Raw genomic sequence first — 27,714 nt, 5'->3', positions numbered from 1 at the left:
ATCAATTGATTAGTGACGAAAGTAGATTTTATCATATATCTAGATTATTGATAAGAGAAGCATTATATATGATGCACTTGTGAAAAAAAGGCTCTGTTTTACGTGTGTTGACGATGGATGAGTAAAGCAATGGAGAGCGTAGAAACAGATAATGATTTTATCATCTACAATTAATGTTACCTTTTTTTAATGAGAAAATGGGGTGACATTTTTAGTGAGTGATTAAATGTATTAATGAGCGGAGAATTTGACTGAAATATTTTTACTTGATTTATGTAACTTTCGGAGAAAAGGGTTGGTAAAATCACTTTAAGTCCTTGGAGTAAAATGACAGACCAAAACGTAGGTTTTCGTTCCTTAATTTTAGGAATATTATCATAATAGGTATATTATGAATATAAACTAACTATGAAATCAACTGAGTCAAAAATAAAAGCAATAGTTTTAACATAAGCAACTAAATGAAAGATCAAAACAAATAACACATTCAAATTGCAGACGACATAACTTCTTTTTACTCACTTCATATCATTTTAAATTAAACTTTTCAAGGAATTAATAACCGGGGTTAGCCGAGATACAAAATAGGAAACAATCTTTCTGGATGCGTTTTTCCGGATTGTGAAAAGACATTTAGCCGCGAAACACTGACCAATCAGATTATGGTTCGCATGCAAAAAAAAAAAAAAAATAGCGGTCAGTGAAAATGGCCCTTTATACCGCTTGTTTCGAAGCTCTAGGAAAAGCTAAGAAAAATTAAAAAAAAAAAAAAAACATAGTTTAAGTGTTTGAAGCAATGAAATGATTTTAAACTATATATAATCTTGCCATGAAGAATTATCTGAGCTTTAAAACAGACAAATAACTTAAATATTTTAAAAGTTATTAAACTTTTTTAGAAATTGCCAATTTTGCTATATTTTTCCACATGGAGGAAAATTCTCAATATCACTACCGTAATTTCAGTTTTTAGCTAATTTTTATGAGCCCAGGTGATGTTGACCACACGAGCTTTTCATTTTCACAAAACTATGTCTTTGACGTTCTGCGCCATTTCAAAGTCTTAAGCTGACCAGTGTCTTCAAGAAACTAAAATACTGGTAATAAAATTTCTTTACAAATATTTAAAAACTAACTGCTTTAACTTTCCAAGTTAAGCGCATTGGGGAAAATCGTTACATTCCTATACATCTGAGCAGAGGAGGAGAGGGAAAGAGGAGCTTGCCATTTTTTAACATAGAGAGAAATCAAATATACGCAATACAATATTTTGTATTTCTTCGGCAAAATATATATCAATTCATTTTGATTCAGTATTCGGAGATGATGCAATAGAAAAAACTTTTAACCTATTTTTTTTCCATCTCTATCAAAAAATAATTGCTTTAGATTCGAAACTTAATTTATGTTAGCAAAAATAGTTCGATGATAGCTGACTTTATAGGAATAAAATGCTTTTCTTCTTCTTTTTTTTTAATTTTTTTTTAAATCGATTTTCACTTGAAATATATATATATATTGTTTAGTACAGTCCTCCGCTTGAGTTTAATCAATGAGGATCCGTTAAGCGACGAGTAACATGATTCTATCCCCATTTGATTTGCACTATAATAGAGCAATGTCCATTTTTAAATCTACTGTATGATATTAATGAATGGAAACCCGTATAGAAAGGCTGAGTCTGAGTAGGATAACCAAGTATTCGGAATCAATACTGACGAAGGCAGCAACATCAATAAATACCCATGAAGTGGTCCTGAGGGTAGACCAACTGATCCCAGAATGCAACTCTCCGTTACAAATAAAATAAAGAATTTTGTATCAGTTAAGCAAACGCGTCCAAATGCAACATCGAAATTTAACGGGTAGGTAGATGTTGGCTACTATGTGTGTGCCCATAGTCCATTAATTATAGCAAAATACATTTGTAATGTTTCTTCGGAAAAATTAATACCCAATTTTTTTTTTTTTTTTTTTTTTACAATAAGCTTAGTTGTGCATGAAAATTTTCCAGCTCTCCTCTGCACGTTCCCCCCCTTTTTTTTTTCTTTAGGGAAATGAGGTAATAAGAAAGAGAGAATTGATTTTTTTTTTAAACTAGTAAGTTTCCGATGTAATTTTCTACGATGAATTGAATGAACCCAATTTCGAGATGATCGGACTAACCTCTGATATTGCTATCCAGGCAAGTGAGACATCGTTTGCTATGTATTTTTTACGGTGAATAGAATGAGACAATACTCGAGTTTATGGAAAAACTGTTTAAAAGTTACAAACGCTTTCATACATAAAAAGTACTATTTTTGACATGACTTACTTCACTTTTTATTTTGCTGTCAAGGGATTATAGGAACATGGGAGATATATTTTCTGATGAAATTTTTTATACTGAAATGAATGAGATAAGATTCGAGTTGAAAGTATGAATAATTTTGAAGTTATAAGGGTTTTCCATAAAATAAGTTCAATTTAAAAATAGTATATTTTATACAATTTTTTTTTTAAATAAAAAATAGAAAAGAAATAAAATAGTTTTTACTTTTGAAATATTAGCCTTTTTGATTCCATGTTTGATCTCATTCGATTAAACCAGGAAAAATAAATAGGAAACGATATTTCATTTGTCTGTTTAGCAATGTAAGATGAGTAAATATATGCAAGTACAAGCTTGTACTTTTGTATATAAAACGCTTATAACTTCTACTATTAGCCTGACCTTTTCAGTTTTTATTTCATGCAATTCAGAGTAAAAAATTACATCGGAAAATATACCTTAAATGTTTAGTCTTCAAAAAGTACTTTTTATGCATAAAAACTCTTGCAACTATTGAACTATTTGTTCTATTAACTTATATAGAATTTCATTCGATTCGCGGTGGAAAAAAAATGCATAGTACTCACTTGCTTAGATTGCAATATCAGATGCTTAAATAGGTACAAGTACAAAATTGTATATTTTTACATGAAAACCTTATAACTTGTAAACTATTAACCCGATCGTCTTGGAATGGGTCAAATTCAGTTCAATGTGATAAAAATATATTTGAATAAAAAGTAATTTTGCTTTTGAACGAGGTATACGTAATATCATTTCAAGGCAAATAGAATCATTTCATTGTACACTGCTCAAAGTGTCAAGTACAGTACGCAAAAATAAATAAATAAAAATGAAAAATAAATAAATAAATGAACCGTATTTGATCGAAAACATTTTGAAATGTAAGGTATAAAAATTTTCACACCATTTTAAAGAAGTTTATTTTGCTTGCAAGAATACAAAATTTGAGTAAAATCGGTCGAATAGCTCCTGAGAAATCAAATTTTAAATATACGTCTTTTTTAAAATTCGGTTTCTTCGGCTATTATTAAATAAAATAACAAAAAATAATAAATATTTACTAACAGTTATTTTTCGCATGAATTTTTCTTTGGATAAACGAATTTTATAATTGTGAGCAAAAATTTTTCAATTCGCTTAAAAATTTCTCGAGATGCGGCAAAATATGCAAAAAGTAATATTAGCATTTAGGGGTCAAACTTCGGATCACTTTCCTGACCAAACTATGGGGACCATATTTTCCAGATTGCGGCTTCGAATCCGTCGAAAAAAAAGTATGTTTATTCAGAGAAAGTGAGTTTTTGTGTCTGACGTCGTAACATAAAATATCGTTTGCGCTAATTAATTAGCATATTTGAGATTATCTCCTTCAAACCTTTGAGATTGAGTCCTAGAACATGAAGATCCGATCAAAAGTTATTCAGGGTGGTCCGTTTATTTTTTTCGTTCAATACAATTTTCTTTACTCTATCGAAATGTCACGCGTTTCGTATTGTTGTAGTTTCTGTGCAGAAAACAAGTATTAAGTTGATCACTCAAAACAGCAATGGCGGCATTGCAAACGATTTTTTAATCTAAAAAGATTATTTTCTTTTTAAAATCTCATTTTAAAATTTTGAAACTAAGAACCTCTATTTTGGTAGATTATCCACTAGGGTAAATAGTGTTCATTCCTGATAAAACCATATCCTGTGACCTATAACAGAACGCAAATAGTTTTCGTATTTTAAAGCGCAAAACATATTAATGAGAGGAAGCTATAAGTACACATTATGAAATAAATAATTCAATACAATAAGTAACAATAACTTCCTTTATGAGTACCTATGAAGAAGTGACCATAAGCTCTTTAATTAGTCACTATTCTCCATTGACTCTTGAAAATTAAAATCGGTACAAATCGTTTGAATAAAACACTCCAACTTTTTTTCCTTCATATGTCAAATGAAAGATAATATTTAAAAAAAATATCTTTACCCAATTGTTTCGCGAGTGTAGAGTGTTATGCCGGTTCTTTTATTCTTATTTAAAAAATATGTCAGTATTGTGATGCATGTCTTGATTGCACTTCTCTTCATTTTAATACGTAGTATGGATACATTTATTTGATGAAAATATCTCAATTAAATCTATATTTAGCTCATTGAAAGTCTAAATTATCTGTGAACATTGACCACATCAGAATTCAAGTTTTCTAAGGAAGATCTTAGTAGGAATGAAAGTCTGATGATAAATATATTTAACCTTCGTAGAAAACAATTGATGAATTAAAATACAACGCAGTTTTCACTATCAAGCCCTTGCTTCAAATTTTACGAGATTTCCAATTGTTTAATTAACATGCTTTAAAGAAACAATTCATAGTAATGGAGCTGTTACATGATAAGAATTCGTAGGCCATTAATTTTTAATCCTTATTAATCTCTTAAATTAATCCATGATAATCTTTTAATTCATAATATCCAATTTTAATAGAAATAAATGAAAAAAAATTAGGGACTTAGCCTTTGCATTCTATCGCTTGCTAGTGTCAGAGTTGTTTCCGCTGTTCTGTTCAGATCGCTTCGCTATCTGAGCCCGCTTTGCTTCCTCATTACACTTCTCCAATCCATAGAAATACGGATTACCAATAAAGCGACGAAAAAATCAAGATATTGGAGAGAATTGATATTCGTTCTTTAATAGCCAATTTAAAACTTCTACATTGAAAGTTCTTAAAATCTCAGCTGTTAATATTCGATTATAAGGTTTTAATTTATTTTAATAATTTTTAAATATTTCGTGACCTGTAATTTGAATTTGGGTTACACCAAGTGAGTTTCATAAAAATATTTACATCATACGCCAAATTCCGTAAAAATTAATAATTATTTGTACAAAATAATTAATAGTAATTTTTAAATATTTATTTAGCAGGCTCTAAAATGCAAAGCTTGTAGTAACAAATGGGAAAAAATAGTGTACTAACATAGAATTAATGAAATTTGCAATTTAAATAGATAGAAAATGTTTTTATACTAAATAATATTTAAAGTAGCAAACAGAATTATTATTTCTAAGGTAACGATTCTGTAATTGACGAATTATTTCCCTCCCTCCTTAAAAAAAAAAAGGAAAAAAAGTGCTTTTGAGTAAAATCTGATTCCAAAATACACTTTATGATACAGTAATATTTTAAACATGTAGATAGAGTACTATTATTTACTTAAGTCTCATTTAAAGAAAAATTGACTTTATATATTAGTAATAAAAACTTTTAAAGAGAATATCTAATATAGTTTTATTGGTTTTTTTATTCGAAAATTTAATTATTAGGTAAATAAAAAAATTCTTTCGGTACTCCCTGTAGTTTGCGAGTAAGATTAATGAAAACTTTTTAAACTATAAGGATCTTTATCTTCCTTGTTAAAAAATTTTTGAAACGTTTTACACCCTAATACTGTCCAAATTTGTTACATCATTATTATGGAGATAAGTTAACCCATATTATCGAGCGAATCAATTATTCTTAAACTTAATTGCATGATATTAAGGTTCAATTTGAGCAGAAAAAAGGCTCATTTTAACATCTGATTAAAATAATAGTAAAGTTGCTGGCCGGGATGGCCTGGTTGGTAAGGCACTGGACTCATGTCCAACAGGGTCTTGGGTTCGATCCCCTCCGGCAGAAGAATCCCGCGCAGTAAATAATGACTGATGCACGTCAAATCTGTCGAGTTACAAAGTTCTCCGTGTTCTCATAACAAATCTGACAACTCTGAGGGTACTGATCCAGGAGTTTTCTTTTCTTCTGGATTGGTTCAAAATTACAAGGCTACGGAGTTGAGCATTAGTAGTCGTAAGCCCAAAAGTGGGTTGGCTATTCAACGACGGTTATAAAATACTATATTAAAGTTGCAGGATAATGCAGTAGTATAGTTCAACGTCGAACTGATATCCATAAGTTGGTATCCATAAATAAACTTTATTTAGTTTTAGTTTCTTTAAAAATGAAATAAAAATTAAATTTAAAAAAAAATTAAATTCAAAAAGAATCAATTTAATAATTAAAAAGTTCAAAAAATTATTCTGAAAGCTTGTTTGTTTAGAATAATTGGCAATTGAAACATTTTTATTAACAAATTCTATATCAAAAAATTAGTTTGTTGTGAGGCAGCTATGTATCAGTTTTGCTTTTTTGCATCTGCGTTTATTTTGATATTTTTTAAATAAAAATTTTAATTTGTTTATTTAATTCAAATGAGATTAGTTTTTTGACTTTAAAGCGCCTTCTTAACATTTTTATATTAAAATTGTTAATGTTTCTTTTTTAAAAAAAAATCTATGTAGTTTGCACGCTTTGTTTTATTTCTGTAAGCCTATTTTCAATCTGGAAGAAACTTTTTTCACCAACTTAGTATATATCAAGGTGTTCCGTGGTATCCAACTTTACTATACATCTTTAGAATCCTCAAGAAGGAAGTTATAAAAAGTAAACAGGTGGGGTTCGCAAATTGATAACCATGTAAGAAAAAACAATAAGTCTTACAAATTACTATCTTATTTACCTTCATGTAAACTGAATTTCAACCCAGATTCTTATGGATTATGTTATGCTATAAGTAATTTAATTAATGGCATTTGATATCAATCGGGTACGAATTAAATATTTATTATGTTAATTAGTACACAAGTGGTCCAGTTACATTTATGAACATCGACGAATGATGACGAAGAATCACTACCCTGGAAAGCGGAAACTAAAAACACCAACATCTAAAAACCTGTATGATTGGCGGAGAAAACAGAGTTGAGTTGAAAGGTGATTGTTAGAATCTTGGCCAAAGAATACGTGTTCTTTGTTCGCCAAGGTTAGAATCATCTCCCAATTTTATAAAGCAGACAGCTTTAGATTTTTTATTCTATCTCTCTCACAAATGATTCGACAAATTTCAATAGAGTTATTATTGTAAGCGACTCCTAATGTACATACTTCTAATTCCACATTTTTGACAAGGATTAAAAAAATACATATTAAGGATGGTTATGACGGAACACCCTGTATTTCTTCAAAAAAACTAGAATACTCAATTTTAGTATTACTTAATAGTATAGTGATATTTGAAAAGTTATGGGATAAGAACAGTACGAGGATAAAATTTGAATCTGTCGTTCGAATGTATTAATTATGGAATTAGAGGTTTGTCGTTTCGTTGGTGAATATAAAAATGAGCCTCACAGTTCAACAACCTTCAACTTACGAATAAATTTCACAAATTCACACCGCGAATTAACTTGTCGTGGAAAGGAGCAAATATTGTTATCTTCGGTATGCTTATCATTTCTTTTTCGACACGAGAGGCCCACGTGTTTCGAATTTCTCATTGTGTAGCTTCAGGAAGAGAGTTGAAATGAAATTGGCAAACAAGATTAAACTATGCAAAATTCACAAGGTGCTCCTTATCTAAATCAAAACATTCCAGTCTATTATTCTTAAAACACAATAAACTTGAAGTCAACTTAGAGAAATAAAGAAATTGTCTTTAATTGCCACGAAATATAATTTAACTTTTGTTTTCTGTTTCCTACTAAATTATAATGCTTTACGCATTTTAATTCTAATACGCATTGGTATGCATATACACGTTAATTGCCATTGTTTTATTCATTTCTTGATTTTTATCTGGTAAATTAAAAAATAAAATCTTACAGTTTTTTATGTAAACAGTAGAGTCCCGATTGTCCGAGTTAAATGTGGACCACGATTAACTCCGACTATCGAAAAACTCGGTTAAAGCGAAGAGTATAAAAAAAGGAAAGAAAAACAGTGTAGGTGTAAATGTAATATAGTATTTAACAAATACAAAATTTTTTCGAGTACACCACATACAATTCATATTATTATTAAAAAATTTACTTAACACTTAAAGAGCATACTTTACGAGAATTAAAGAGTTTTTACTTAAAAAAAGTCCTTTATCATTTTTTGTCATACATTACGGAGGCGCTTTTTTGCAGCAATGTTTCGCCATTTTTTTAGAGATAATAGGAAGACTGGTGTCGCCTCTACTTGTTGTTCTATATATTCACTAGCACTTTCGATAGCCTTTAGCCCATCTGTATGAGAGATTTTTACATGTTGATTTTCATCGTTACTGTTTCATCGTTACACGTGTCATCGTTATCATCTTCTCTAGATTCGTTTTCATTATTGACGATATTAACGATCATTTCATCGGATCAAGTTGTTGGATTTCGTTTTACTGAGTGCTTGGAAGATAAAGTTTAAAATATTTTTCGTTTACCTCTGCATATATACACCGAAGAGCCATTGCATTATGACCACCCTGCTAATAACATGTAGGACCACCTTTAGCCCTCAAAACTGCCAGCACCCGCCGTGGCATTGATTCCACAAGGTGCTGATAGGTAGTCTGAGGTATCTGGTACCAAGCGCTCACCAACTGGCCCTGCAATTCCCTCACATTGCGAGGGGGTAGCGTGGCAGCACTAATTTGGTTTTCCAAGTAGGACCACAAATGCTCTATTGGATTAAGGTCAGGTGAATTTGGGGGCCAAGACATGACTTGAAAGTCACTGGAATGTTCCTCGAACCAATCCATGACGATTCGACCCTTATGACATGGTGCATTATCCTGTTGGTAAACACCATCCCCCGCAGGAAAAACTGTGGCCATGAATGGGTGAATCTGGTCTGCAGCTATGTTCAAGTAGCTTACAGACGTCAGGGATTGTTCTATGAGGATTATGAGTCCTAATGTGCCCCATGAAAACATTGTTCCTGGGCGAGAAACCATGAAAACTTGGGCGAACCCATTGTTATAGATGGAGGGTGGTCATAATGTAATGGCTCTTCGGTGCATACACACACACGCGCGCACACACACACACACACACACACACACACACACACACACACACACACACACACACACACACACACTGAGTGTCATGGAATTGATTGTAAGGGGATTTCATCACAGCGGTATTAAAACAGGGAGGGGAATCTACAGCTCAGTGTAAATTAAATTTAAGAAAGAAGAAGCGAAAGAAGTAGAAAAGGAAGGGAAGGAAAAAAAGAAGTGAAAGAAAATAGTAGAAGAAAAATTATAAGAAAAAATATGCATACATGTTATTTAGCATTTTGTTATGAAAAACAGCAAAATGCTATTAATAAATAATAAAAAAAACTCATATGTTTTTTCAGGTTTTAATTTTTGTTAAAAATTATTCCTTTTCTTAAAGACTTAACTTATTGGTCAGAAGAAAACAATAAATTTCATAATTCAGTTCGAAATATAAATAAATCAAATGTATCTGTTTTAGGGGGGAATTCATACAGGGTTGGTTGAAGCAATGTTGGGCAAAATAGGACGTACCCATTTCATTCTATCCCCGCCGCAACATTTTTTTTTTTTAAAAATTCATATATGATATAATATAATTGCGATGTATTAACCCTTTGCACTCGGATGTCCCCACGGAGGCACCATCAACAGTCACCACTTTAAAATTAAGAAATTTTATATCTTAATAATTAGTAACCACATTATTTTAAGAATTTCAAAATTGTATAACAATAGTATATTGTGTATTTTAAATGTGCTATAGTGCTGATATTAATTCAAACATCATTTAAAAATATTCGGAGTGTAAAAGGTTAAAATGTATCATCTGCATGTTTTTAAGATTTTGTTGAGAGAAAAACGCCCCTGACCAATAAAAAGAAAGATAAATAATTAAATAAAAATAATTAAAAATTGATCCGGTTTCTCTAAGGATTATTTTTAATTTTGCAAATCAATCTGTTAGTAGGAAATGTTTTAAGATACAAACTTGTTTTTGGATTTTACATTTTCTGCAGATTTTTTTTTGTCTTATGATCAGTTAGAATGAGAAACGATACTGGAAAGAAAATCTATTTTTTGACAATTTCTGAGTTTCAAAATATATTCTGTGCCCCAATGTAGTTTTTAGGATTTCAGTGACATTTAAGCAGATCGGGAACAGAGTTTTACAAATTGCTTCTGAAAAACTAGTTCACTTTAATTAAGATTCGAAAATTTAAAATTCACTCAAACATTTAATACTATTCGAGTTCATCACAGCACAGGGGCGTATATATGGGGGGTGCCGAGGGGGCCAGGGCCCCTCCCGAAATCCGAAGGAAAAAAATTATATATATACACGTATAGTTGATATTCGGATGGCTTTGCTCGCAAATAGTTTCCGAAAAAAAGTATAGATGGCGCTAAGAGTATCGTAAATCTAAAATGAAGGCGTGGCCTATTTTGAAGACCCAATCAAGATTTTGAATAGGTTCCTTTTCGAAGATTTTAGACTGTTCCAGAAATCAAAGCTTCTCGAATTCATGCGCTCTAACTCAATCTCTATAAGCGGGAAACAGATAATATGCATGTAGTGTGTATGTAGTTAGCTCCAAGTCGTTTTATCTGTAGCTCCGTTTATTGAGCTAGTGAGATTCTTGGATAGCGATCATCTGCATTTTGCTGTTGTGGAATCTTAAATTTGTTATTAAGTCAATTGCATTCATAATGAAGAGACAAGCTTCTATTATAAATTTTTTTGCAAAAAAACAGATTGTAAATAAGTCTATTAGCGACAGTACTGAAGTTGGCTGTGCTACTAAGAATGTTTCTTCTGGTTTCGAAGGTATTGGTACGGTTGATCCACATCCAGCCCCAATTACAGAGGACTTCAACCAGGTAAAAAGAAATATCTATGATATTGGAAACTATTGTCAAAACGATTCCGTTCGTTCGTTAACAAATGAAGAAAAAATTTCGCTTGTAGAAAATGTTTGGAAACCACAACCTGCATACAAATTTCCTTCTAATTCCAGTTGTTCTACTTCAACCCATACTAGAACTTTTCAAATGAAATGGTTAGAAGAATTTGAGTGGTTAGCTTATTCTGAAGAAAAATCCGGATCTTTTTGTAAATATTGCGTAATATTTTCGCCTTCCAATACTGTAGGAAAAGGAGATCATCAAGTAACAGGGACATTAGTAACACGGGCATTTAATAATTTGAAAAAAGCCAAGGAAATATTACGTAAACATGAAAATTGCACTTATCATAAAACATCAGTTTTGATTGCTGAAGACACAAAATCCATTGTAAAAAAAAAGCTGACAGTGTTATCAATCAAGTCAATGCTCAAAGAAAATTGGATATTGAAAAAAACAGAAAAAGATTGATTCCTATTATACAAACTATAAGATTTTGTGGAAGGCAACAAATAGCAGTGAGAGGTCATCGTGATGGTGGACGAATAGGCCTAAAAGAACCCGTAAAAAATTACGGAAATTTTCGATCATTGCTGAGATACCGAGCTAACAGTGGAGATAAAGACCTTAAAGATCAATTAATTAACAGTGGTGGGAAGAGTATGTACACCAGTTCTTTTATACAAGACGAAATCATTGACACGTTTGGTCATTTAATCCAATCTCAAATTGTGACAAATGTCAGGAAGTCTATTTTTTATTCCATTTTAGCAGATGAAACCACTGACATTAGCCAAGTAGAGCAGTTTTCTCTTTGCGTACGGTATGTTGAAGACCAATCATACGAAATTAGAGAAGATTTTTTAACTTTCGTCCCCGTTCATGACGTTACTGGTGCAGGCTTAGCTAACACAGTGTTGGAGACCTTGTCAAGTTTAGGATTTGACTTAAAGAAAATGAGAGGTCAAGGATACGACGGTGCTTCCGCGATGAGAGGGCAATTCAGAGGGGTACAAGCTTTTATCAGAGAAAAACTTCCGCTGGCCTTGTATACACATTGTTCATCACATAGTCTAAATTTGTGTTTGTCAGATGCAAGTAACATCCCTTCTATAAGAAATTGCATGGGCGTTATCAAAGAAGTCTGCGGATTTTTCCACAAGTCAGCCAAAATAACTGAAATCGACGATATCTGACTGCTGTCCTGAACAGAAAAAAAAGAAACTTATTTCACTCTGTGAAACACGATGGGTGGATAGGCACGACTCTGTGTTTTTGTTTAAAGATATTTTAGAACCAATCATTCTCTCTCTTTTGAAAATAGAAGAAGAATCAAGTGACTCAGCACCTAAGGCACATGCTCTAGGTAGTTCTATCAGTCAATTTCAATTTCTTCTCAATCTTTTTCTTTTGAGCCGCATGCTGTCAACTACACATAACTTATCCGAGACGCTTCAAAAAAGAAACATAGATCTTTCTCAAGCCATGGCAAATGTTACAAGCGTCTTAGATCTGCTATCGAAGCAAAGGGCAAATGCTGAAGACAACTTTAAAACCCTGTATGCTGAAGTAAAGGAATTTGCTGAAAAACTCGACATTAAAGAAGAGATTCCAAGAATTTGCCGTCTTCAAACAGCCCGCAACAACGTCCCTTACAGCACAAAGGAAGAGTACTATCGACGAATTGTTTATGTACCTTACCTTGACGATTTTTGTAATTCCCTGAAGGAACGCTTTCAATCTCACAAGGAAACAGTTGCATCCTTACAACACATACTTCCAGAATTTTGTATAAAAACAGATTTCAGTTCTCTGGAAGCTGCTTTCAATTTCTACGAAGACGATTTGTCCCATAAAGAGATCGTGAAAAGTGAATTTATGTTATGGAGAGAAAAGTGGAGTCGGGATAAATCTGAAGATCTTCCCAAAACAGCAATTTGTTGTTTAGAAAAATGTGACAAGACTTTCTTCCCTAACATTTATATTCTTTTAAAATTACTAGCAGTTCTACCAGTTTCTGTTGCGACTGTGGAAAGAAGCTTCTCAAGTTTAAGAAGACTGAAGTCTTACTTAAGAAACACCACTTCGGAAAATAGACTTAATGGACTTGCATTACTTTCCATCCATAGAGACGTTAAAATAAGCGATGAAGAAGTTCTTGATAAGTTTGCAAGTGTACCAAGAAATCTGAACTTTGTTTTGTAAATTTTACTTAAAAAGACAAACTTCTTATATATAAATATATATATATGTATGTACAGTCGTCAATCCAAATAAAATCAATTGTTACGTTCAATTTTGTTTACTCATAGTTTATAAACTGAAAGCATAAAAAAAAAATGATAACGAGATTGTTTGGTTCCAACACTTAGTTTTTTTTAAACTAAAAATAAAATTAAATGTTGGGCCCCCCCAAAAATTTTAACTTATATTCGCCACTGTCACAGCAGGGTTCATATTGTACTAAAGCCAGGGGCCCCCACCAGGGGGGAAGGTGGGCGCACGATGTGCCCACTTAAAGCTTGGGGGGGGGAATTTTACACTAAATGAAACGAATAGTTTGGGGGGGGGATTTAGAATTTGCCCAAGAATGCGCCCAAGAGCTTGGGGGGGGGGATGGGGGCCACTGACTAAAGCATTTATAATAATGGTATAGAAATTAAGAGGAAAAAATTATTTTTCGTGTAGTCAAAGACTTAACTCAGGCATTCAAGTAGTAAATTGTGACCCACTGAAATTTGTTTATGAGGGTCTGAGGTGGCCTCACATGAAAATCCCACAATATCACGTGACTAGTTTAATTTGGAGGAGGTAAAAGAAGGAAAGAAACTCAAATACTGTTATTTAAACAGACGATTTATTGTTTGTGTTGCAGTTTTTTCTTCTTTTTTTCTTTTTATTACTATTTTTTTTTGTTTTGTTTTGTGTGCGTAGAATCGACTGAGGACAGAAACTAACCATGAGACGATAAGACTAATAGTTTTAAAGTTATACAGTTTTCATGTACAGAAAGTACAATTTTGTACTCGTACCAAGTATTTACTCAGGCGGCGGAACTTCGTTGAAATTACTCATTTGCCAAAAAATCTGTATTTAAGTTTCTGCCCTGTTTCCCCAAAACTCTAGCTGGATTTTGAGAGATTTTCATGTGAGGTATTATCATTTGAGCTTAATTAATAATTTCAATAGTTATTATGAATATCTGTACTAGAGTTTTTTAGAACAATTTAATTTTATTTTATAACAGTCGTTGAACAGCAGACGACCCAATTTTGAGTGTACGACTACCAATGTTCTACTTCGTAGCCTTATAATTTTGACCCCAATTCAGAAGACAAGGGAACTTATGGATCAAATATTGTAAGAGATAAAGTTTGCCTTCGTGGGAGACTTTTTGATTGAACTAACCTGTATTTGCGTTACATGGAGAGGAAAACTTCCTATAGTTAGTCTGATGGCAAGTGGACTCTAACCCACGATCCTTCTACCACTGAGGATATGCACTGTGGTCGATGCGAGCCGGGTGCGGAATTCGTATCGACCAGCCATCATTGAGATTCGATCTTGTTTCACCTCATTGGGAGGCGAACACTCTATTCCCTGAGCCACCAGGACTCTTTTTAGAACAATTTTATTTTATTTTATAACCGCTGTTAGTTTACCGACCCAATTTTGAGTTTATCGCTATCAGTGTTCAACTCTGTAGCCTTGTAACTTTGAACCCAATCTGGAAGACAAGGAAACTCCTAGATAAAGTAGTGGGAAAAATTTACCTTCGTGGTGGACTTTTTGATGGAACTAACCAATATTTGTGTTACATGGAGAGCGAAACCACGAAAACTTCCCACGGTTAGTCTGATGACACGGGGATTTTAACCCATGATCCGTCTACCACTCTGGATATTTTACGTCATCACTGAGGTCGGTGCGAGCAGGGTGTGGATTCATATCTATTTTAGAACAATTTGTAATGGATATTGTTAGTATGCTTATAGTCGACCTAAATCTAACTTTTTTTTTGTTGATGATTTTATTTTATTTCCTAGGGGTCTCCGCAACTGTTTGTTACCGCCCGCGCCAACCTCCAGAACTCAGCTTGGGCAGTTCTTTTTACATCGCTTCATTCGCTTATTTCATCTTAGATTTGTTTAATATTCCAAATTTTATACTTTAATTGCTTTGCTTGAAGTACATAAGAGGCTGCATCAGCTAACTCCTAGTTATTGTTCGCTAACTCTACGCAAGGGGGAAAAAAAACGAAATTACACGTAAACTTTGATGTAAAAAAACGCATGCTACTTTAGTAACATAGTTACGTAGTTTCACAGCAAACATAGTAAAATCTTACATTAGTAGCATGAAACGTAATCAATAACCTAATTTAACATAAGATAACCTTTAACGTAACCATAAATATTTCTCTAAAAACGTTAGAGATTTCATAATTATTCATCCAATAGTTCTTTTTTTGTTTTTTTGTTTTGTTACGCAGAGTGAAAAGGACACATAACGGCGTAACGGTGGTAACTTCAAAAAAAAAAAAAAAAAGTAGAGATAGGTGGTTTTTCGATAATTGAAATCAAAAACATCTTTTGAATTTTCATTAAAACAATTGCTGAATGCTACTTCAGCCATTGTCTTAAAGAAATATTAAAGAAAAAAATGTTCTTCAAAAAATTAGACTTCATATCAGAATATTATGAGCGTTTTAATTCCAAAATTTTTTAAATAATGAAACAGTAATAAAAATATTTTTCAGTACATAAGATTCGAATTATGCAACCAAATACTTTTTCTAATATAAAGATACTTAATTTCCTTATTCTTTATTAATAGTTTCTAATTAGTTTTTAAATTTCTTAGTGAAATAGTTTTTGTGCATCGAAACACAATGTAACGAAATGAACATAGGTGAACAGGCAGCATTAAAGATATTAGCATCTTTTTCTTTATTTTCGTATCAAGAGGATAATTATGAAATGGCCACTACTGTTACACGTTCGTTAGGTTTTGAAATTGTTGATATGGAGTTCTGAGTAGCAACACAAGAAAGTCTTACCTATGTTATTTTACAGGTATTGTATGATTGTGAGAAATGATGAATTAGATAGATAATCAAACTTACTGACAAACTGATAAAATTTTAAAATAAAAAGATAGATTGAGAAACGTTAAATAACAACGTTTTGTCATACTCTTTGACGAAATTCAAAAGATTATATGATGTTTTTAAAACAATGCCTAAATCCACCCTTCAGTTAAAAATTTTAGATGTACAGCAGAATTTTTTTTCCTAATTTATTTTCTAAATAAGCAATCCTAAAAACTTAAAAATTTAATTTTCAGATGCGTCTCAAAACAGTTTTTTTTTAATACTTGTATTGTATAATAATTCATAACGACGAAATTTAAATACATAGTTGACAACTTTCACGCTTTCTCTTGTGAAAGATTATCAAATGGTAGTGAAATAGTAATGAAATTTATTTGATTCTGAAAACTTTTAAAAATAACACAGCATAGTTAATGAATACTTTATAAATATTTCGGAATTATATGTATAAGCTGTTAAGGCTGAAATTGAGTTAAATTTTAAAAAAATTTATGCTATTAAATGATAAATTTTTGCAAAGCTCAGAACTCTCTAACTAAACACTTCTTCGATATAGAATACAGGGTGAGGAAAAAATGACCGGACGAACAATTTTAATATAAAATATTGAAACTAAATAAACTAATTGCAATAACTAACAGTAAGAGTAGGCTGTTACATATAAATAAATTAAATCTGTTTCAAAGTGGACGCTTTTTACATGCTTATGAAAATTTTCAGTGCTGGGTGAGATTCCTTTTCACTGATAAGAAGCTTTTTCCAGTCCAACAAGCTCATAACTCCCAGAACGATAGAATCTGGTAAGTAGACACTCCAATTAACTCGGCAATTGTTGAACATCGCCAAAATACAAATTCGGTCATGGTCTAGGACGGATTAGAGAAAGTGGTAAAACGCCTCTGGTTTTTGAGGATAAGTGCGTTAAAATAAATAAAAAAAAAGTGCAGCAGCAGGAAATTCTGGAAGTTGCTGTACTTCCGTGGATCAAAAAGCCCTTGTAAATTGAACGTTTCAGTAAGACTCTGCACCAGATCACAAAGCTAACAAGAGACGAGTGGGGAAAAGCGCATTTTCCGGACATGATATCATTAGAAGAATGGCCATCCTGCTTACCAGATCTCAATCCGGTGGATTACAGTGAAACGTCCATTTTGGAGTCGAAAGTCTTGATTAAACCACACAAAAGTTTGAACTCTCTAAAACAATTGCTTCTAGGGAATGGGAAAAGACTTGCTGCCAATTGCCGAAAATTTCAATATGTGCTTTCGTGCTTTTTGAGACTAACTAAATTTATTTATTAGTAAATTGTCTATTCTTATTATTACGTATTATATTTTGTTAATTTATTAATTTGCAATAAAATTATATTGAAAATTGCTTGTCCGGATTTTTTCTTCTTTTTTTGTCACATTTTAAAGATTATTTCTTCAGTAATTCGACCTAAAAATTAAGTTTGTTTTTTCTGATTTTTGTCGAAAATTTGACCTCAAAGTAAAATGAATTTCAATTCCTCTTCAAAAATTGAATTTCTTTGAAGAAAAAACATTTGTTTTGTTTTTTTTGCATTTAATATTAATCATTAATTGATGTTATTTAAAGTAAGCGCATCTACACTGAATTAAATCGTTTGAAAACAACAAGACCAGAATGTCAATACAAATTCAATTTCTGGAACATTTTTTTTAAATTTCCTCCTTTACCTTTTATCTAATATTTTTATTTAACATACTGAATGAAAATTACCATAAGAAACTTTGAGAATATTTGTCCAAAGAATTTAAATTAAATTCCAAAACCTCATTATACATATATATAAAATATACATGCATTTTCAGTTTGACAAAGAAAAAAAAATGATGCACTTCCCGTTAGAATTGGGTTAATATGATATGACAATGTCAGAAGAGTTTCCAAGTTTGCTTTCTAGATTTCACTGTTTGTTACTATCTAAAAGAAAATGCAACGAAACAAAAAAGGTCACAAAGAGAAAGGAATAAAAAAATAACTCGTTTTGGTACGGTTGTACTAACGTCGGACTGTAGTTAAATGCAAGACGTATATAGAATCTTCGCGAAGGTATAAAAGTTATTCTTAATGATGGTCTGAAAACAAGGAAAGGAGCACGAAAAAAAAAAAAATTCTGTATTTTAACTGATACTGACTAAAAAGAAGGAAGGCGTAGAATAAAAGCCCAAAATAAGGAATTGTAAATAAAAGGTGTGAGTAATAAAAATACGAGTAAAAGAGGGAAATATGAAAATAGCAGTTGCACTGATTAATATCAGGATCCATGAGTTTTGAGGATTCTGCAGCAAAAGTTCCTTATAGTGACGTCTTAGTGAGTTTTTTCATTTGTTTCTCTCCCTTCCACTTATTGTTTTTGAGTCAGAAATATTTTCTAGCACTACTAGTTCCGTTTTTAACTTTGAGTTTTAAAAAAAAGCACGACTTTTGAAACATTTGCCTTGTAAATCCGAGTTTATTAGTTTATCATTTAGGGGCTAAGCCACTAGAAGATTTTGGAAAAAATCATTCTGCTCCTCTTGTTTTATTAAATAGTACCTTTATTTCTTGAAGTCATAAAACAGAGAATCTTTATGATCAGGAAAAATATCTAAGTACCAGAATTTCGAATATTCACTTAGACCCTGACAGTCCTCTGCGTTTGTTTAGAAAATGTTAAAAGCGTTGGTTCTATGCAGCTATTTTTGCCAAGAGCCTTTATGCCTTAAATCTTTTAAACCCACAGATTCATGAGCAGGATAAATTTCTAGATACTATTTAATTTTTAATAACACTATTTATACATTTGTAGATGGCTATTTAAGCAAATATGGTTAATTAAGCTTCGAAAATTCTTCAGTTCTAAAGATCCCGCGCTCTTGATATGTCAATGATAAAAATTAAAATATGCAATTCAAAATTTGAAAGTGAAGTTAAGTATAATAATAAAAGAAAATAACTATAAAATTTGTATTTTCAGGAATGAAAATGAAATAAAAATCATATTATCGATTGCAGCAATTCAGGGAGAAATTCTAAGTAATACATTTTCCAAGGGACCCCATGGAATGTTTTGCTCCATATAATACAAATGTGTGTTTGTTCCATCACAAAGTTTAGTCACTAGGCATTATTCTAATTACGCTTTTTAAGATTTGTGCTCAACGAATTATATAAAATTACAAAATACAGGCATTTTTACATGTTCTCTAGATCTGTCTCTTATTTTTTCTCCGAAAAAAGTTCAGGAAAAAAAAATCAAACTCAAGAAATCTACTTATTCTTCAATTTTTTTTTAAACTTTTAATTTTGTGCTGACGAAATGGTAAATTTTTATAAACTTTTAAAAAGGTAAAGCCATTAATCTCACCTGTAGTTTGGTTTTATGCTGCAAAATTGTAATAAATTCTTGCAATTTTCCTTTTTTTTTTTCTTTCTTTAAAGAAGATTTTTAAATTTTTTTTTTTAACTAGCCTGAAAAAATTGCTTTTCTATACGTTTTAATTTCCTAATAAACATGCCTTTTTTTTAAAAAAAAAATTTACATATATATATGTGTTCTAGGGATTGTTTAGGGACATAAGCAGAAATAAATCTCTTAACAGAGAATGGAATATGCTTAATTATGAAAAAATAAAATAAAAGTTAAAATTAAAAAAAAATCATGTCCCTTTTGATCCAAATTTAAAAAACTCTTTTTTTTAAAAAAAGAAAAATGCTTTTACTATCTAAGAAAGTAATTAATTAGAGCGAGAATACAAAACTGAGTAATCACGTTTTACAAATTTTATGAAAATTTAATAGAACAATGGATAATTAACTGCCGGCAATTATCAAACAACCAAAGAAAAATAAGGATAATTTTTAAAATTTGTCAATCAAATAAAATTTCATTTCTATTTGTTAAGTGATAAACAATCAAATGATATTGTTTGCATCACTCCACTTTCACAAATTTTGTTATTGTTTGTTGCTAGGTTAACTCCCATTTTGAACACAAAAACACCTGCTCCGACGAGTTTTTTATTTTATTGCTTGCATAAGTCTCGAAATTTCGCAAATACATATTTCGAGGAGGTAAGAACACGAGGCGACATACCTACTTGAAAACAAGCCGCTTTTGGTATGGCTTGAACTCGAAAACAAGCCGCTTTTGGTATTGCTTTTGGGGCTGCCACCTTATTTGGTGGGGATGCCCTTACGAACAATAGAAAAGGCCTTGAAGCATTGTCCGATAGCGCGTACATCATAACGTCGAATGACACTGTCTTAATCCTAATAAGGAAGATGGGATTAGATAAGGAAGATTTCCATCGCATATGACAAGGACTCTACTTAAGTTATCAGCAAGCTCCTGTGAAAAACTGATAAGGTGCAAATAAAAATTTATGATAAAGCAATTTTTTTTTGTGTGATTCGATTGCGTTTGAAACGAACTAACAAATGCCTTTTTGTTCTTATCAGTTTTTTTTTTTAAAAAAATGAATCCTTCCTAAAATGTGATGTCTATTAATTGAACGTGATGATAATTTGTCCTCAATTTAACCTTATATTTAAAAAAAGGACGATTTCAAAGGATTATGAATGTTGTTTTGAGAATTATGTATTAGATTATTAGTGTTTTTCTTTCACAAAGCTAAATAATAATAAATTAATGGGGATAATTTTCAAAGTTCATAACAGCTTTTTTCATTGTGCATTCGTATCCTTTTTAAAACGAAAAAGGAAAATAAATCTTTCAATGTCCGCACTTTGCGTATTAAAGTTTTTCCTTCAAGCATGCATTCCCTGAGGTGAAACAGCAGAAAAAATCTCGTTCTGTAATTCGCAAAGCAGAAAAGCCACCAATCCATAATAAAGGAAAACACAGAATTGACCTCATGATTTCTTTTCGTTACTTTTTGCGAGCAATTCATTCATCAATTATTGTTTTTTCAGAACACGGCTATGGACTATAGATAAGCAAAGTTGTGTATAACCTAAAATTTGATGCCTAATATATTTTAATTTTTTCCTTCCTTGCTCTTATTAAACTATATGTGTTGTTATTATTCATCACTGAAATTTTCTTTTCCTTTTATTTTTTCATTAGATCAGTGATTTTTTTTTAAAAAGAACCACTTTATTAGTTTGTTATAGAGTTTTAGATACCCAAAAAGAAAATAATTTAATATTTATACTTTATACTGCAGAAAAAATTGAAGCTTAATAAGCTGTCCCCTCTTTTTCTTTCAATAAAATTTTGCTTGTTACTGGTTATCCTTTTTTTCCGGGGGGGGGGAGGGGTTACGAGACAGATCTCAAGTGTTTTATTTTTAACATTAATAGCGCAATGTCCTTAAATTTTATCTATAAAAATGAAGAATCTTATTCTTAATTGGTAAAAATATTAAGTACTAAGTTTGAAAAAAATATACTAAACTGGAAGTAATTTGATTCCTACCATTGCTTAATTTTTTTTTATGGACATACAAAGATACTAGAAAAAGTTGATTTAGTGATTTAATAATTTTACAGAATTCTTGTTATCGTCTTCAGGCAAAAAAAAAATAAAATAATTAAGGTAAAAAAAAGTTGAGCTTTAGCAAGCTTAAATTGAAAGGCATTATATTAAGAGTGATTAGTAAAAGATTATGAGGAATTAACTGTTTGAAAAAAATTTGAGCATTAATGTATGTTAAAATTTTCTGTCTCTTTTAAGGACAGCCTAGTGTAAGAAAAACTTATCGCGCAAGCTGCTTGATTTGAAATTATTTACATAGCTGGGAAGATTAGCATTTACACGTCAATAGATGTTATTTGGTCTGATTTATAAATTATTAAATCCTAAATGTAATATTTTTCACTTATTTTAACCTAAATTAATACAAAATAATGGTAAAAAAGTAAATGGTTTTATGCTTAATGAAAACCTAAATTAATCACTTTTTTCACTTATTTTAACCTAAATTAATACAAAATAATGGTAAAAAAGTAAATGGTTTTATGCTTAATGAAAATTCTGCGTCAAAGAGTTAACAGTTTAATAGTTAAATAAATTTAAGTACAACTTTTCATTGAGGATTGAGTAACTAAGCAAAGAGTTGACTACCCTTTCTAATATGGAAATGAATCACAGTAAAGAGCCCAAAAAGATAACTAAAAACTGAGCATCTAAATAACTTTTGATCTAATGAGCAGATTGTCGCGTACTAAAATACAATCTTAATTGATCGAGATTATAACCTTGAATATGGACATTAATTTCTGCCAGCGATCTCTTAAGTTACGAAATCAGAAATGCACTCTTTCTCCAAATTAACATACTTAAAAAAAAAAAAAAAAGATTTGGAATTTTGACTTTAAATATGGCCCTTATAGCTTAGCCAGGAGGGCGATCAAAAGTTTGTCCCCCTGAAATTTCCCTTCTTCGTTATTTTTACATATTTCTTGGACTACTAAAAAGAATCAGAACATTTTTTAAAAAAAATTTCCACGGATAATTCTATACAAAAGAAAATTTTTTGTTATAATTATAAATTTTTATTCTTCAATGTAATGCTGATCATAAAATTTACTGAACTTAAAGGCACACGCAATATGATATCATTTTAAGGTACGTAACTTCATATGGCAGCATCCAAAACCATTCGAACAAAATCGGGCGAATAATCCACACAAAAAAATAATAATTAGAAATTTACTTCTTTTCATGCAACCGATAATCATCAAATTGTTATTTGAAATTAGAATTAGAATTTCGCCACTCAGTTTTTTTAATATAATAAAATAAATTAATAAAAAATGATTGAGAATTATTGAAAAATAATTTTGCATTAAATTACTTTCCAATAAACGAGTTTTATAGTTGGATGCTAAACGTTTTCAAGTCACTTGAAGAAAACTTCCCGTAGTATGGAAAAACACTAAAAAAGGAAACATTAAAGGCCTGACCTTTGACTACTCTCCTGACTAAACTAATGGGATCATACTATCCAGATTACAGTTATCCCATAAATTTTGAAGATTATAAGTGTAAATCCGTCGAAAAAAGGTTTGCTTTTTCAAAGAAAGTACGTTTGAGTGTCGTAAGACAATTAATAACCCCCAATTAATTAGAATAATTCATGTCAATCCTTTAAGCCATTAAGATTGGCAATAAAATCACGAAAATCCGATGATTAGAGCAAAAGTATTCAGAGTGACATCGTACCTAAATTATTTATGTATTTATTTTTTGCTCACATACTCCATTAATTTATTGAAGTGGAAACTTCTTAATATTTTAAGTTCTTGATTGCAAAAATGGTTAAGCAATATTATTTTTAAAGAGAGGCCTGAACAAAATGCTGAGAAAAAAAATGTTAATCATTTAGAATATTATTATTATTATTATTACTTGGATCTTTTACTGATTCTGCGTTCGTTAACCCTCATGTTTTTGGAGGAAATTCTGAAGGGGAAAAAATGCAGCTTATGCATCCTTTGATATCTTTGATTCATAATCATTTCATTCCATTAATATACATTACGATTTTATAAGTTCAAAATTATAAATTTCGGTATTTGAAGACACAACATATTCTTTCTTCCTTAGGTATATTCATAACACTTTTATTCGAATAATAACTAATAAAATGAATAAAATCAAAGAACAAGGTAAAAAATTGAAAAAAGAAAAAATAGCTGGCATATTTCTCTTCTACTGTACCCAATCATAAAACATCGGTTAAAAAATTAAAATGAAGCTCTGAATTATAATTGAACCTGCGTAAATTGATAAGTATAATTAAAGAAAAAATATGGTGCAGTTTATTTGTTGATATTAATTATACATAATTATTAACTTTTCATTTCTTCCCTACATTATAGATCCGTTTGGTTCAGCTTTTCGTTTTCGACGCGTGAAAGGAATGTTCATTTAGAAATTTGTAAACATGTACGTTTCAGCGTTGTTCATGCATGTGACCATAGAGTCACTCGTTTAATATTTCAGTTCATTGTTGCCAACGCAAGAAAATAAAGACTTTTTTAGTGACTGAATAAGAAAAAATACATTTGAAGATTATTTATAATTATAATGTGCTTAATCACCTACCTCTTTCAAATAGCGAAAAATTTATGTCCTTATCTAAATTAGAATGTGAGATAAGACGACATGGCGTTTCCCCCCTCCATATTGAAAGTCAATTGATGCTTTTTTCTTCCAACTTTAGAACAATCTATAAAAACTTAAAAAATTAACTCCATGAAATTCGCAATACATATATATTTAATCTTCAATTAGTATGTAACAGAAAATCGGTAATTTCAATAAAAAAAACTATTTATTTTTAAATTTTGTTTCATACTTTTTTTAAAAAAATAATAAGAAACGAAATTAATACAGATTTAGTTTCATAAGTTTTTTTCGAATACCAACAGCAAAAACAGACTGAAACAATTTAAAGTATGGACTTTTTTGATTATTTATAATGAACCAAAATGTTATTAGTTTTAGTTTTATTATGTATTAGTTTTAGTTTTATTGTATTAGTTTTAGGTGATAAAATAATTGGAAATATACATTTTTTTAAACATTTTCAAAGCCTTAAATTGTTAGGAAACGGTTTTTAAAAGATTTACTGGCTTACTTTGTATACTTATTGCATGCTATATTAACACAAAAATATTTAAAACAAATCATTTTAAAAAAAACTTTAAAAAATATTGTGGGGTAGATCATTAGACAATGCCAACTTTTATGCATCAAAAGGTACCTTAAGATTGTATCATGTTAGCATGTCTTATATACTAGTGAATTGATGTTTAATAATTGTAGTGGTAGTTACGCTACAATACTCCCCCGCCAGAATTTTATCAGGGATAGAATTCGATGAATGGGTACCACTAGTTGCTGTATTTGTGAAAGACCGAGAGAGCTGGATTAAGGTCACTGGGTTTTGAGCTTTAGCCATGAGAGCTGTATTAAGATCATGGTTGTGTGTGTGGTCACTCTTGTGTTGCTATTAGCAGTCGAGAGTGCGGGATAGCGTAGTGTATTAATGAGACTGAGAAGCAACAGCGTGAGGAGGACGATGACGCAGTCTCAAATAGCAAATCAACTGTTCACCGTGGACCATCCATCGAAGTAGTCGTGATCATATAACGTCCGTAGGTCACCAATGTGGGGAATGACCATTAGACAATGCTAACCTTTATCCATCAATAGTTACCTCAAGATTGAATTATGTTAGCATTTGATTTTAATAATTGTAGTAGTAGTTACGCCAAAAATATCTTAAATAGTTTCATTAAAAACTTTCTAATTACCATTTGGTATAAAAATAAGTTAATGGCTTTTTGATGGTTAATAACGTTTACTAGTAAAGAAATTGTGAACGGCTAACGTTACAATAATTTCTTACCTATTATATACATTGAAATCTATTTGTAGCCCAAGATTTATTACCTGTTCCAGATTTATTATTGAATTAATCTTAATGCAAATGCTTCAAACATAAAGAAAACATGTATGAAAATTATTTTGACAATTCACTTTTTATAAATGTTTAGAAACTATGAAGCTTCTAAACACGAATAATAACAGTTTATTAAATGGTTTGCAATTCGTTATCAATTACAAATTAAAATTAATAATAATATAATTAAAATCCAATTCTTGATTCTTTTTTCAGTGATACAGTTTATTGTAAGCAATGATTTCTTTCTTTTTGAAAAAAATAATAAGTAAATAAATAAATCATAGATTTGCAAGCGCTTGAAATGCTTTGAGTTTCTAACGAATCTTGAAAAGTTTTTCTAAAATGTAATATTTTTTTGAGCCTTATATATTTATTCTACTAGCTGAATACCCGTTCTTTGTGCGAGGTTAATAAAAAAAAGGAAAGAAAGAAATCTGTTCTGAACACATAAAGAAATCATGCCCAAAATTGAAAGGCATTTACCGACACAATTAATAAAGCTAAAATAATTAAAATTATTTATTTATTTAGTGTTTTTCTAGATGGCTTTACGTTATCCAAATAAGCAAAATACAATTTTTGTTGCTCATCCCATCAGAATAAAGATTATAACTGTATTCAGTATCACTTGCTATGATATTTCAAAAGCCGTTAATAAACAGGTGACCTGTCTTAGCTTTCAACAAAAAAGACGGATTTTTTTTTCCTAAGCACATTAGTTAGAATGGTAATCTCGAGTTTCAAAGTTTTCTTTACTATAAAGTTATCTTAGACTGAATATTTACTTAAATTATGATAAAGTTAATCAGATGCTGAGAAATACAGGCAAAGGTTAACTATTAATAGCAAACATCAAGATTTCTGAAATTAAGATAGTAGTTGGTTTTCGGCCTCACTGAAGTGCAATACTAATCATCTATTTATTTACAAACCCGTGATGTTTATTTTCAACAAAGCTGCTATTTAAAGCGTTATTTATTTAAATGTAGTCTGTATAAGCAGGAAGAAGTACTGCAACGAGAAAAAATGCTAGTAAAAGATATATGAGTTTATATTAAAGATATGATTAAAAATCAGAAACTAAGTGACTAATAATTTTTCCCATAGAAAATTTTCCTTTTGTTTCAATTCCCAAAAGTTTTATTTATTGTTGCAAATGTTGTTTCTACTAAAATAGGTGTAACCCTATATAATTATATATTATAAAAAGTGATTCAACTCCTAAAACTATTAAAAAAAAAATTATTGACTGAATATTAGTGTTTATTTTCTTTCCCATAAATGAACAAAATATTCATTACTTCAAAATTAATTTATAAAGAGATAGTTCATTTTTATAATGAAACATTCATATATTTTTTACAGTTTTACATGCATTGTGTAACTAAAGAATAAATCAATCAAATAATTTTAAAGCATTTTAAAAAGGAGCATAAAATTCTGAAATTGAGTAGACTCCAAACAAAACATTTAAAGTCTAAAAGGAAATTTCTAAAGTCTAAAGGAATTTAGTTTAAAGTCTAAAGTCTTTCAGGAAATTGATCTATATTTTTTGACTATCTAAAAATATGTTGACAAGGTTCACTTCAGGTTTATCCAAATTAAAAATTATAAAAATAAAATAAAATAGAACGTTTGTTCAAATCGTCAAAATACGCGAAAAGTTTGAAACGTAAGTGCAAGTTAAAACTTTAAGCAATGAAAGAATCTAAAAAAAATGTAAATAAATAACATTCGAAAAGAGAATACAAGTATTGCGGAGGAAGAAGTGCTTTAAGATTTTTATTTCTTGTATTTGTTTATTAAAAGGGGGGATTATTATGGCCGTTTTTCAAATTTTTTGATAAGTACAGCAATTAGAATCCTAAAGTGAAATTAATATCTTAATCTAAACAAACAAACTAAATTTATTTTTCAAGTTCAAAATTTTTCTAAAAGTGCTTTTCCCATCCAATAAAACTTACAAATGCATTTGTCGAAAAACTTTCTTATCTGTAAAGCGTGTTATCTTATTATTAAATCTTTTGTTTAAAAAAGATGGCATAAAAAAGCATAAGAAAAAAAAAT

General features: G+C 30.5%; 2 protein-coding genes across 4 annotated transcripts in view; one reads left to right on the top strand and one right to left on the bottom strand.

Moving 5' to 3' along the window:
* Positions 1–27,714, bottom strand: part of LOC107447020 (mitochondrial glycine transporter A) — a 48,665-nt gene that overhangs the window by 7,798 nt on the left and 13,153 nt on the right. The window contains exon 1 of one of the 3 annotated variants that reach the window (XM_016061833.5): positions 267–516. The exons of 1 other annotated variant lie outside the window; for it this stretch is intronic. The gene's annotated coding sequence lies outside the window, so the exon portion shown is untranslated. Of the gene's footprint in view, positions 1–77; positions 124–266; positions 517–27,714 lie in introns of those variants that run through there. One more of the 3 variants, XM_071178888.2, reaches the window with a different exon arrangement.
* LOC147813780 (52 kDa repressor of the inhibitor of the protein kinase-like) lies at positions 12,574–13,293 on the top strand. Its single transcript, XM_087160098.1, has one exon. The coding sequence runs from the start codon at positions 12,574–12,576 to the stop codon at positions 13,291–13,293; it is 720 nt and encodes a 239-aa protein (XP_087016224.1).

Source organism: Parasteatoda tepidariorum, chromosome 3, assembly GCF_982258835.1.
Source record: "Parasteatoda tepidariorum strain Cologne lab strain chromosome 3, Ptep-v5.0, whole genome shotgun sequence".
NCBI lineage: Eukaryota > Metazoa > Arthropoda > Arachnida > Araneae > Theridiidae > Parasteatoda > Parasteatoda tepidariorum.
The sequence above is the reverse complement of the archived record's forward strand: the minus strand, read 5'-3'. Positions and strand labels throughout refer to the sequence as shown.